Below are 13,872 nucleotides of genomic sequence, written 5' to 3'. Positions count from 1 at the left end.
CAAGAGGAAGCAGATCTTGGAGAACCGAGGCTGCTGGACCCTGAGGACAATGGTACCCCGATGCTTCAACTATCCAGTGGGTGGCCTCGAGGTGGGGTCGGGGTGGCCCCTGACCCTTCAGAATACTTCAGAATATGTTTCAGAATTCTCTTCATTCTTTGATGTCGTTGGGCACCCCCTTTCCCTCCCAGTCAACCCCCAACACTTCCCCTCCACGCTGACCTCTCAGAACTGCCCTGATAAGCCCTTCCTTCTGGGCACTTCTCCTGAACTTGGCCAGGCCTCCATCTGCCCTACCACAAATGGTTGGGTGTGGGCACACAGCAGCATGGTGACCCTTGAAGGGGCTGGGCCCCAAGAAGCAGGCATCCCACCCCTACTCCAGGCCTGGCCTAGACCATCCCCATCTTGGCCCTGCCAGGCTTGGGCACTCTCTGGGGGAGGATGAGAACTGTGATCTCAGGAGGTCAACAACAGCCACCAGCCCAGCACTTAACAGCTCCCCACGTGGCCTGGCACAGACTTAGGGGCTCCTATTTTTGGATAAGGCCTCCTGTGCCACCTGCTGTGGGGTTTGGAAGACTCCTTACCTTTGGGGTGAGGTACTTGGTCATAATTTCCTTCCCTTTCTCTCCCAGTTTTTCATCTGGAGTAACTTCATATTCTGCCTAAAACAGAAGGAGAAAAAGAACAATAACAGGTTTTCTCATGAGCTTCTTATAGTTACAGAACCTCACAGCCCCTGGAGGAAATCCCCTAGAGGCCACCTGACCAATCCCCTTCTCCTGCAGGTCAGGAAACCAGGGGAGAAGACCTGGCCACGGAGCCCCGATGTTTAGTCCAAACTACTTTGCCCTCTCTCACAGATGCTGGGTCTCAGGATGGCGGTGCTCCATGCAGACTGCACATCAGAATCAGCAGGGAGCCCCGAGCAAACACTGATGCTAGGCCCCACCCTAGACCCACGAAACCAGGCTTTCCAGTGGGCCATGAGGGCTGGCACCTGGGCAGCCGGGCTTGAAGACCACTGACTTAGATGAATCAAAGGAAACTACCGGAAAAATAACAGCCCACCAGACTGGAAGGCCACCGAGAAGCTGCCTTAGGTCACTCAGACCTTGTAAGCTGTGTGATCTTAGACAATTTGCTTAACCTTTCTATAAAACGCAGATGGTACCAGCACCTAGGTATACAGTGATTATATAGATGGAAGTGATCAAGCTCTTGGCCTGGGGCCTGGCCCATCATAAATAATAATAAACAGTTGCTATAGTTACCGCCATTGTGATTATTACACCTTGCAAGGATAAACAATAATGTGGATGCCTGGTCTTTTCCAGCTTTTCAGTTTACAAAGTGAACATACACAGGTTTTTTAAGATGTTCTTATCTGAACCTCGAAAGAGCCAGGGCAGTGACGCAGGAGAACAGGGGCTGCCATCCCACCCCCTCGTCTGTAGGTGGAGATCCCGAGGGCCGGCGGTGGGAAGGGACTTGCATAGGGTCATGCAGCGGGAGGTGGCAGGGCTGGGACTCGAACCTCCAAGCGCAGGGCTTCTCCTCAACCACACCACAGAATTTAGGACTCTGATAACTAGCCAAGCCAGGGGGCCTAAGCTCTAAAGATGGGAGGTCTCCAAAAAACAGACTTTTTAATTTCCCTGAATCCCAGAGGGGCTCCTTCGCTCACATCTGACGCACTCGCCACACGGATAAAGGGCCTCGAGTCAATAAAAAGCCTGAGTAAGCGGCCCTTTTTCATTTAGACAAAAGAGCTAATTGCAAATTGTTTATAACCATTTCAAAATCCACCACCCAAGGATTTGTCAGCCTCTGTCCAAAAGTACAGCTATTTCAAAAGAGGCAGGAAATGACACCAGCACAGACGGACCCGAACTCCTCCCCAAGCGTCCCACCATGCAGTCAGATGCCCAGCCGGCCCTCAGGGAAACTTCACACCTCAGTGTCTAGGGTCCGATTCCTCCCAGGCCAGCCAAAGGGAACACGCAGGCGGCACTCGCAGTGACCACAGAGGCAGCCAAGCTCGTTTCCAACCACAGTGAGTGAGTGTCCTTGTCTTGCCCTCTCTCTTCTAATGGAGAGCCAAGATCCAACGATTTTCTCCCATGAAGAAACATGAACACTACAATCATTTAGATCACAGGGAGATAGGGCAGTGGTTCTGTAAGGAATCCCACCCCTCATTTTATGGGGCTGGACACAGAGGCTCAGAGAAGTCAGGGACTTGCCCAAGGTCCAAGGTCACAGCTGCCGGACTGGCGCGCTGGCCTCTGGATTCCCACTGCGCCGCGTGGGCAGAGCCTCTCCCCAGAGGTCAACTCCTCTTCCACATCAAGATGAGCCTTGAGGGACTGGGGACTTCTTGATGATTTGACTCGAGAGATGAATTCCTGAGATGCTTTAAGGTGGCTCTTTCTTCTTGACTTTTTCCTATTTTCTTCCTCTGTGCCCCCTGTCGCTCCCCTAAACCTGAGTGCACATGTGTGCACACACACGTGCCCACAGACACACAGATACACACACCCACACACAGACACCCACACACCCAAACATACACGTGCCCCCACACAGATACACCCACACACACGTGCCCACAGACACACAGATATACCCACACACACAGACACCCGCACACCCAAACATACACGTGCCCACACACAGACATACAGATACACACCCACACACAGACACCCACACACCCAAACATACACGTGTCCCCACACAGATACACCCACACACACACACACACGCACGTGCCCACAGACACACAGATACACACACCCACACACCCAAACATACACGTGCCCACACACAGACATACAGATACACACCCACACACACCCACACACCCAAACATACACGTGCCCCCCACACACAGATACACCCACACACACACCCACACACACGTGCCCACAGACACAGATATACCCACCCACACACACACCCGCACACCCAAACATACACGTGCCCCACACACAGATACACCCACACACACGTGCCCACAGACACGCAGATACTCCCACACACACAGACACCCACACACGTGCCCACAGACACAGATACACACACCCATACACGCACCCACACACCCCCACACACAGACACACATACACACACCCACACAGACACCCACACGCACCCACACACCCACATGCCCACACACAGATACACAGATACACACACCCACACCCACCCACACACACGTGCCCACACAGAACACACATACACACCCACGCACACGCCGACACACAGATACACACCCACACACCCACACACACGTGCCCACACACAGACACACAGATACATTCACACACAGAGACACACACACATCCACACATACACATAGCCACACACAGACACACGGATACTCTCACACACCCACACACACAGACACCCACACACCCGCACACAGACACACGGATACTCACACCCACACACACGTGCCCACAGATACACACCCCCAGACACCCACACCCACAGACACACACCCCCACAGACACACATACCCACCCACACAAACACACTCACACCCCCCCCACACACAGACCCACACACACAGACACACATAAACACAGACACACAGATACCCACACACACCCACACACCCACGTACCCACACACAGACATATGGATACTCACACACACCCACACACACAGATACACCCACACACGCAGACACCCCCCCCACACACAGATACACCCACACACCCACACACACACACGTACCCACACATAGATACACGGATACTCACACACACCCACACACACACGTGCCCACACACACAGATACACTGACACAGACACCCACACACACACACACGTACCCACACACAGATACACACCCCCATACACAGACACCCACACACACACAAACCCACACACAGACACACATACCCACAGATACCCACCCACACACACAGATACCCACACACCCCCCCCCCACAGACCCAGACACACACACAGATACCCACACACACCCACACACAGACACCCGCACACAAACACCACACACCCACAGATACCCATCCACACAATCACACCCGCACCCCTACACACACACATACAGACACCCACACACAGACACGCACCCCATATGGAGTGCTGATTCCAGGCTCACCCTACATGGCAGGGTATTATATTATATCTACATGGTAGGTATTATTAGTCCCGATTTGCAGATGAAGAAACTAAGGGTCTAAGAGGTTCCAATACAGCACAGCTAGCAAGCGACGGGGCAGCAGTGGCGTCTCCAAAGGGGCTGAGCACTCTAGAGCCAGCTGCCTGCTGTTTTCCAGAATGAGAAGCACCCAGGGTCCTGCTGCCCCTGGACAGCCCGCCGTTGGTCCGGCACCATGGGAATGTAGCTAGACTGCTCTGCAGGACCCAGGCCCTGGGCAAATGGCCGGCCATCATTTGGGGTAACTCTATACCATCCAGAACACTAGATTTGCACTGTACGAAAATACATCTGTGAAGGTGGCTCTATTTAACCAAATGGAGGCCTGGGGCTCACTAATCAGCCTCAATAACCAGCTAAAAATACTCTTGCTGTGGGTACTAAAACCCACGTTAAAAAAATAACATCCCTTTCAGGTCACCTGCCTCCCGGCAGAGGCCCCGCCAGTGGATGGGCACGCAGGTCCACAGGGCGGCAGCGGGAGCACGCGGGGACAGGCCTCCCCCGCTGGGATCAAAAGGCCTTTCTCTGAAGAGTCCATGCCAGGCCACCACTTGAAGAGCATTTGTGTTGGGAGGCGGAAAACGGATGGAAGGCCTCCAGCTGGGCTTTTCGCACTGATTAAGACACCTAGTGACAGGTTATGTCTCCACAGTGACCCCCTGAGGGGAGTCCTGAGAGGCCACCTACAGAGGAAAGGTACCATGGTGGCTCCCCTGGATGGGCCGAGCTCAAGGTAGATCACACTCCACAAGGCTGGGGCCACCCTGGAAACCACTGCTCTGAGAACACCCTTGCCCAGGTGGTGAGAGAAAGCTTAAACCAGCTTAACCAGCAAACGTAAGCAGCAAGTAAGAGTTTGTGCCAACAACCCAGAATTTTACAATTAGATGTAGCTCGGGAAATAGCAGCCAGACAATGATTTCAATGAAAAGAAAGGTAAACTGTATGCAAAGAGCGCCCTCATGACCTCCATCTGCAAGAGAGTCCCTTCCAACCAGAGAGAGAGAGATGGGCCTTGTCCCCTCCCCGAAACACAGGCACCTCTGCTGTTCTGATCATTTAAAGCTCTCTTAGCCAGGGGCGGTGGTTCACACCTGTAATCCCAGCACTTTGGGAGGCCGAGGCGGGCGGATCACCTGAGGTCAGGAGTTCGAGACCAGCCTGCCCAACATAGTGAAACCCCGTCTCTACTAAAAATACAAAAAATTAGCCAAGCATGGTGGCAGGTGCCTGTAATCCCAGCTACTTGGGAGGCTGAGGCAGAAGAATCGATTGAACTCGGGAGGCGGAAGTTGCAGTAAGCTGAGATTGTGCCATTGCACTCCAGCCTGGAGCTCTCCCTGCCCAGAGCTCAGGTCTAACAGCCACGGTGCCAGGGAACACCCATGACAATCCATAATCCAGATACGTGCCAGGTGCCAACAGGGAAGACACCACTGAATGAGCCTTCTCCCTGCATTGTGATTTATGCCAAACACAGGGGTGGCCTTTGTGGGGAGATGCTGCTCTAACACAAGATGCAGACTATTACATTGAGCTTAAGGAACAAAGAATTATTTCTACATCTGTGCCTTCCAAAGAGTGGAAACATCTATGTGCATCTTAGTTTATAGCCCTAATACTTCATTCTCTTGGCCTGCCCTAATTGCATCATCAATCTCAGAATCTGCCAGGAAAAATATGTCCTGGCTATGAAGACACATTTCCTTCAGATGCTTTTAAGAACCTGCCACGTTTTCAAAGAAGCCGGCCCTAGGTTTCGAAAGGGCAGTCTGGGCTGAATTCCTCCTGGCCTTAGACTAACTTTAGATGTCACCTCCTCCTCCCAGGAGACCTTCTTCTGCCCTAACAGGAAGATGAAGTCAGAGATGCCGTGAGGTCTTGCCACCTCCAGCTTCTGTAATTATTGATGTGGTCAGCTTTTCCAGAGTCCTTGAGGCAGGGACAAGTGACACGCCTGGTCAGCACAATGCTCACCATGCACCCCGCTGGAGAAACACCTGGTCCACCCCCACGGCCCCAGCTTCTCGTGTGTGCTGACCACGTGGGCCGCCCCTCCAGAGCCCCTCTAGCCCTCTCCCACCCTGCTGTGGGGGTGGAGTGGTGGGGTGGTTTTCTGCTGGCTCCGTCCCCGCCTGGGCACCGCAGGCTCCTGGACCCTCTTCTCCAGACCCGACTCCTGTGGGCAGTCTTCTCCCACGATCCCGCGTCAGTCCCTTCCCTTGGCCCTGCAGGTTGCGGGGTGGTGGAGGCTCAGGGGTGTTGCATCAGCAGCTACTGATTTCCCTCCCACACTTTGTAAACAGGCCCTCATTAAATTCCTCCATTCACACATGGGGCCGGCCATCTGTTTTCTGCCAGGACCTGGCTGATGCCCTGCACGGTGCTTCAGATGGGTGGGCACTGGCCTTGCTTCCTTTCTGCTCCCCAGTGAGAATGGCGAGCAGTGCATGACGGGGGTGTCCCCCAGGGGCCCCAGGGTCAGATGGACCTGGTCAACCCCAGAGCTTGTACCCACCTGGGCAAAGTGTTCTCTAGTCTCTGGCTCCGGCTCCCATCTGAGTGGCCCTCTCAGGCCTCAGTCAAGAGGGATTCACTGGACCAACTTAGGGCAATAGATGGGATGGAACCTGAGAAGGGAGGGAAGAATGGACTCCTGTCCACATTGGGTGGAGAATGAAAGTGGTAGGAGCGACTCCAGATTTCCTGAGGTACCACAGCCACCAGCCTGTGAATCATGGCCTGGCCAGAGTCAAACACTGAAGAGAAGGCAGGAGGGAAGGGGGGCTGCATCTCTCCACGTGGTGGAGGGGACAGGCTCGCCTCTCTCAGTGGGAGGGGACAGGCTCGCCCATCTCAGGGGAAGTGATAAGCATCCCGGTGGCAGAGGGTGACATGGTTTGGCTGTGTCCCCACCCAAATCTCATCATGAATTGTATCTCTCACAATTCTCATGTGTTGTGGGAAGGACCCGGTGGTGGGAGGTAATTGAATCATGAGGGTGGGTCTTTCTGGTACTGTTCTCGGGATAGTGAATAAGTCTCACGAGATCTGATATTTTGTTTGTTTTTTGAGATTTTGAGATGGAGTCTCACTCTGTTGCCCAGGCTGGAATGCAGTGGTGCAATCTCGGCTCACTGCAACCTCTGCCTCCTGGGTTCAAGTGATTCTCCTGTCTCCAAGTGATTCTCCTGTCTCAGCCTCCCAAGTAGCTGGGACTACAGGCACACACCACCATGCCCAGCTAATTTTTGTATTTTTAGTAGAGATGGGGTTTCACCATATTGGCCAGGCTGGTCCCGAACTCCTAACCTCAAATGATCTGCCCATCTTGGTCTCCCAAAGTGCTGGGATTACAGGATTACAGGCTGAGCCACTGCACCTGGCCTGATCTGATGGTTTTATAAAGGGCAGTTCTGCTGCACACGCTCTCTTCTCTTGTCTCCCGCCATGTGAGACGTGCCTTTCACCTTCCATCATGACTGTGAGGCATCCCCAGCCACATGGAACTGTGAGTCCGTTAAACCTCTTTCTTTTGTAAACTGCCCAGTCTTGGGTATGTCTTTATAAGCGGCCTGAAAACGGACTAATACAGAGGGGCTGTGCCATCCTGCTTCCTGTCTGCCCCATCACTTTTCTCCTAAGAGCTCCACCCATCCTCACCCCCACCAGCTGCTTTTCCTCCTTCCCGCTCAGAATTGTTTCTCTGTCTCTGCATCCAACCAAGGATCCAAAGGCTACCAGGAAAGGTCTTTAACTTTCCCCATTACTCTTTTTGTTCTAAGTGAAAACAATCCCAGCCTAACCTAGTTCAACAAAACTGTAAGCTCCTGGCTCCTGGAATCTGAGGATGAGCTGAACAACCAAATTGTGGGGAAATCAGAAAAGCAGCTGGGCCAAGAGCCCAGAAACCAGGGACACAAGCACTTCTGTAGCCCCCATCATCTGTGTGTTGGGTGCGTGTGTGTGTGTGTGTGTGTGTGTGTGTGTTGCTCACGATCTCTGGGTGCTGACTGGCTTGTTCCAGTGTAGGAAACATGGCAGTCCACAGTTCCCAGGGTTTTTATGTTAAGCTTTCTCTAGCAGGGAAGAACTTCCCCTTGAGGCCGTCAATTCCAGGGAAAGGACTCGTTGGCCTGCCTTGGCTCACAGACCCCCTCCTGCTCCAGTCAACTGCAGCTTGGGGGTGACATCATTAAGAACATGGCAGCTTCTAGAACAGCCATGTTATTTGGGAATGCGGGTGGGGCACCCAGGAGACTGGATGATCCCACAGATGTGCACTATATAAACCCATTTTAGAAGTGGCACTTTTTCAAGACAGCCCTGCTCCCGGGGTCTGGCTTCCTAGATGTTCTGACTGTCTCTATGTGCACCTGAAAAACTATAAGCACCCTCCACTCTTCCCATTTTGGGGGATCACACCAGTGAGAGAAAGACAAAGACAAATACTGGATTCTCATAAACAAGAGAAGCAGAATACTTAGCCCCCAGTGAGGCAGAGTGGATCATTTCACAATAAAATTTCAAATGGTCAGGCACATCTAAAGCCAGGTGATAGCCCACTAATTTTATGTCATCACCTAGAGTCTAGGCTACTTAGCGGATAGGAATGCCTCTTAGCATTTCCTATATGAGATTTCATTTGTTGTAACCTCATATTTGTAGTCGCCTGCCTCCAAGGTGGCCTTCAATAATCCTTGCCTCATTATTCATGCTCTAGGAAAGTCTCTTTCCATATGAAACAGGGCTAACCAGTGCCACCAGTATGATATTAGGGAAATGGTGCGGATGCTCTAAGGCTAGGTCATAGAGAGCACTGGAGCTCCTACCATGCTCTCTTGGATTGCTTGCTCTGGAGAAAGCCAGCCATGTTGTGAGGACACTCAAGCAATCCCACGGAGAGGCTCCCTCCTGCCAACAGCCAGCACCAACCTGCCAGGCATTTGAATAACTGTGGATGCAGATCCTCCAGCCACGGTCAAACCTTCAGATGACTGCAGCCCAGCCAACTTCTTAATATCTCACCTCATGAGAGACCTTGAGCCAACAGCACGTCACGAAGCCATGCCCAAATTCCTGACCCACAAAACCATCACCTAATAAAGGTTGACTGTTGTTTCAAGCCACTATACTTTGAGGTGAACTAATACTGTGTGGGCCTCAGTGGCTCATGCCTGTAATCCCAGCACTTTGGGAAGCCAAGGCAGGCAGATCACTTGAGGTCAGGAGCTCAAGACCAGCCTGGCCAACCTGGTGAAACACTATCTCTACCAAAAATACAAAAATTAGCTGGGCATGGTGGCGCACGCCTGTAATCCCAACTACTAGGGTGGCTGAGGCATGAGAATCACTTGAACCCAGGAGGTGGAGGTTACAGTGAGCTGAGGTCACACCACTGTACTGCAGCCTGGGCAAAAGAGTGAGACTCTGTCTCAAAAAAGAACAACAACAACAAAAACCCCAAAGCTAATACTGAACAAATATTTTAACTTGTAGCTGGTGTTGCTTAATTCACTTCAAAATTTTCCTGGGCCAGGTACAGTGGCTCATGCCTGTAATCCAGCATGATTCCACTTTGGGAAGCCAAGGTGGAAGGATCACTTGAGGCCAGAAGTTCAAGACCAGCCTGGACAATACAGAGAGACCCCATCTCTAAAAAAAAAAAAAAAAAATTTAATTAGCCAGGCATGGTGGCCTGCACCTGTAGTCCCAGCTACTCAGGAGGCTGAGGTGGGAGGATTTGCTTTGGGCCCAAGAGTTTGAGGCTACGGTAAGCTATAATCATACCACCGCACTCCAGCCTGGGCAATAGAGTGAGACTCCATCTCTTAGAAAAAAAAAAATCTTCTTTATTTTTTTAATCTTTCATTTAACCAGAAAGCAAGCTGCACAAGGGCAGGAACTTAGTTCTCCTGTTAATTGTGTTCTCCCAACTGCTAGAACAGAGCCTGGCACACAGGAGCCACCCCATAAATATGCCCTGGGTGAATCTGGTTCCGTATCTGCCAAACATCCCTCAATCCCAAAGAGAGGAGACCTGAACCCATTAAGTCTCACCCAAGTGTGGAGACAAGATGGTTTCAAATGAGCCAGCATGTGGTCAAGGCTCCCAGGGAACAGGTTAGAGAGAAGTCCATCAGTCTCCAAGATGCCAAAGACTCTTTGCCCTGTGGGGGCTGACACTAGCCTAGACCCTCTTCAATCCCCTGACCAGCTGGGCAAACTCTTTGCCCTTTAGAGACCAGACCTAGTCATGGCTTAGGTCACTGACTCCATTTCTTGCTGAGAGGACAGGTGGCAGTGGCAGGAAAAAAGTCTTTCTCAGGTTCCTGGAAGACCCTTGATAACCAACACCAAAGGCCAAACTCCCCCTGCAGTCTAGTAAATGACGCGCAAACAGTTCTGCTGCCCAGAAAATCACCTGGGCCCTCTTTAAAAAACAGCTGCAGCCTTCCACTTGGCTTGAGAAATGCGGACATTAAGACTGCACAGAAGGCCGGGCACGGTGGCTCACGTCTGTAATCCCAGCACTTTGAGAGGCTGAGGCAGGCGGATCACTTGAGGTCAGGAATTCAGGACCAGACCAGCCAACATGGCGAAACCCCATCTCTACTAAAAATACAAAATTAGCTGGGTGTGGTGGTGCGCACCTGTAATCCCTGCTACTCAGGAGGCTGAGGCAGGAGGATCACTTGAACCCAAGAGGCGGAGGCTGTAGTGAGCTGAGATCGCACCACTGCACTCCAGCCTGGGCAACACAGTGAGACTCTGTCTCAAATTAAAAAAAAAAAAAATACTGTGCAGGAGAGGAGCCTTTCCCAGGGACTACATCAGAGTCCAACGAGGACAGGTTATTTTTAAAAGCTCCACTTGGTAGAAATTCAACAGAGAGATGGGAATGGCGTGGATGGCGCTGGCTGAGTCAGGCAGCACCCGGGGCGCTACTGCAACACCAAGGACCCCGCCACCTCCTCCCTCCTCTGGGTTCCAGTCAGGATGGAAGAAAAAACGGATTTGAGACGAGAAGTTACACCAGCCCTGGAAAACTCAATAAAGTCTCCGTGCGTAAAAGAGGTGTTCCAGAGGCTGGTCATTTGACGTCAAGATGGGCGATGAAAAAGTCTCGCTAATTCCCAGGGATGCAGATGAAAACGCAGAAGGGAGGTGGCCGGCCCCTCGTGAGTGGCAGCTTCATTAGGGTAGATGTGAAGAGCATTTGACGTGCTGACACAGGAGCCAGACTCACATTTCCTTTCCAAAAAACAGCTCTTGGTACAGGCCCAGAGAGAGGGAACGATGGCATGACCAGAATGAAAATGGGCATCCATTGGATTTTTTTTCCCCCTTTTCAAACTGACTGTAAGTGTCTAACAAAACACGTGGCTGGAAAATTCCACCAACTCCTAGGCTTAGCCTCACTCTGCTCTGCCTCATCAACTCTCTAGATGGCTCCCAAATCTGCTGCTGCCTCCTCTTTTCCAAATGGGGAGCAGCCCTTGGTCCGGGGCATCTTTTGTCCTCACGCTTCTCCATCCACGTGGATTTATTTCCTTGGTGAGCTCCTCCAGCCCAGGGCTGTCTAAACACCAGCTATATATATGTTGACAACTCCAAGGCTGGGCATGGAGGCTCATGCCTGTAATCCCACCACTTTGGGAGGCCAAAGCAGGCAGATCACTTGAGCCCAGGAGTTTGAGACCAGCCATGGCAACATGGCAAAACTCTGTCTCTACAAAGAATACAAAAATTAGCTGGGCGTGGTGGTGTGTACCTGTGGTCCCAGCTACTTGGGAGGCTGAGGCAGGAGGATCACCTGAGCTCGGGAGGCAGAGGTTGCAGTGAGCTGAGATCATACCACTGCACTCTAGCCTGGGTGACCAAGTAAGACTCTCAAAAATAAAAATAAAAATAAAAAAAAGTTGACAACTCCCAATTTTCCATTTCCAGCCCAGATCTTTCTCATGAAGCCTGACTTGAATACCCATCTCCCCTGGAGCTTCGCCACTCAAGGATCTGGTGGACATCCCAAGGCGTGTGTGCCTAAAACGGAGCTCTTGATTTTCCCCACAAGGTGACCCTCCCACAGCCTTATCCTTACTCCATCTTTCCATTTGTTCAGGTCAAAACTTTGAAGTCTTCCTTAACTCTTCTCTCATCCCCAATCCATCAGAGAATACACCTTCCACACAAGTCTCAAATCCAACCACTTCTCACCACCGCCAGGGGCTAATAAGCTGGCTTGAGCCACCAGCTGCTCTCACCTGGACTGCTGCAACAGCCTCCTAGCAGATCTCCCTGCTCCCACCTCAGCCCCTCAAAGCCTGCTCCCAACATGGAAGCCAGAGGGATTCCTGAAAAACCTAAGTCACAGATGGGCATGGTGGTGCACACCCGTATTGGCAGCTACTTGGGAGGCCAAGGAAGGAGGATCACTTGAGTCCAGGAGGTTGAGGCTGCAATGAGCTATGAACCCACCCCTGCACTCCAGCCTGGATGACAGAGTGAGACCCTGTCTCATAAATAAAATAAAACAAAATAAAACCCCAAGTCAGACCATGCCACTGCTCTGCTAAAAACCCTCCAGTGGCTCCCCCATTTCACCCAAAGTCAAAGTTCTCTGATGGCACAAAGTTTTACATGACCAGCTCCTCTCCTACCCCCTCTGCCCCTCCTCCCTCCCCTCCAACTGCGGACACTCGTGCCTTCAGGCCTTTGTGCTGGCTCTTCCCTGCCTGTAACACCCTTTCACCACATATTCACTTGGCTAACGCCTCCAACGACTTCCTGGTCCTCAGTCAAATGTCGCCTTTTCAAAGACTCCAATGCTGACCATCCTACTTCATGATACAACCAGCGTCCCCATATCCAAACTCCCAACCTCCTTTAACCTGCTCCAGTTCTTTTTCCATCCCAGTTCTCACCTTCGAACATTCCATGTCATTGGCTTATGATGCTCATGGTCTCAGAGGCAGCATGATGCAGAGGAAGGAGCCTGGACTGGGAGCCAGGAGACCTGGGTTCTGGGCCTACCTCTGCCCCTCACATGCTCTTTGACTCTATGCAAGCCACCAACCTCCACTGGGCCCAATCTGAGCATCACTCAACTGTTAGGTGTGGCACTGTGGGCTGAGGATTCACAGACCATGGGCCACGTCTGTGCCACCAAGAGGCTCTGGCTAGTGGAGGAACAGGCACACAGACCCCTCAATGGCTAGGTTCACTGAGCCTCAGTGCTATTCCAGACATGGTTCTGAGCAGTAGGAACTCATGTAGTCTCTACCTAACACCTCTCCCATCATCAGATACAGCTGTATCCCCACTTACAGATGAAGACACGAAGTACACGAGGGGTTAAACACCTGCCCATGGTCTCACCAACAGATGTTGGCAGAGCCATTTTGTCTTGGCATCCTATCTCTGGAGGCTGCACTCTCCATCATGCACCTCTGCCAGCACGGGGCAACAGTGTGGCTCAGGTGCATGTGAGAAGCAAGCACCCACAGCAGAGGGGCACAGCAGGAGAGAGAGGAAGAGGGAGATCGGGAGGGCCTCTGAGAACAGGGGACAGAAGGACAAGTAGGCATTTGCCAGGCAAATGGGACTGTGGGGAGGATTTCAGGCAGGGAGGCCTGAGGGAGCTAGGGCCAAGAGGCTTGAACTCTCCTGGC

General features: G+C 52.1%; 1 protein-coding gene across 2 annotated transcripts in view; it reads right to left on the bottom strand.

Moving 5' to 3' along the window:
* Positions 1–13,872, bottom strand: part of GRK5 (G protein-coupled receptor kinase 5) — a 250,391-nt gene that overhangs the window by 58,847 nt on the left and 177,672 nt on the right. For both annotated transcript variants that reach the window (XM_031015495.3, XM_055353231.2), the window contains one exon: positions 591–668. In XM_031015495.3, the coding sequence (XP_030871355.1) occupies positions 591–668 (78 nt within the window). The remainder of the gene's footprint in view (positions 1–590; positions 669–13,872) is intronic.

This window comes from Gorilla gorilla, chromosome 8 (assembly GCF_029281585.2).
Source record: "Gorilla gorilla gorilla isolate KB3781 chromosome 8, NHGRI_mGorGor1-v2.1_pri, whole genome shotgun sequence".
In the NCBI taxonomy this organism is placed as follows: Eukaryota; Metazoa; Chordata; class Mammalia; order Primates; family Hominidae; genus Gorilla; species Gorilla gorilla.
Note: the sequence above shows the minus strand (reverse complement) of the source record. Positions and strands in the feature narration are given on the sequence as shown.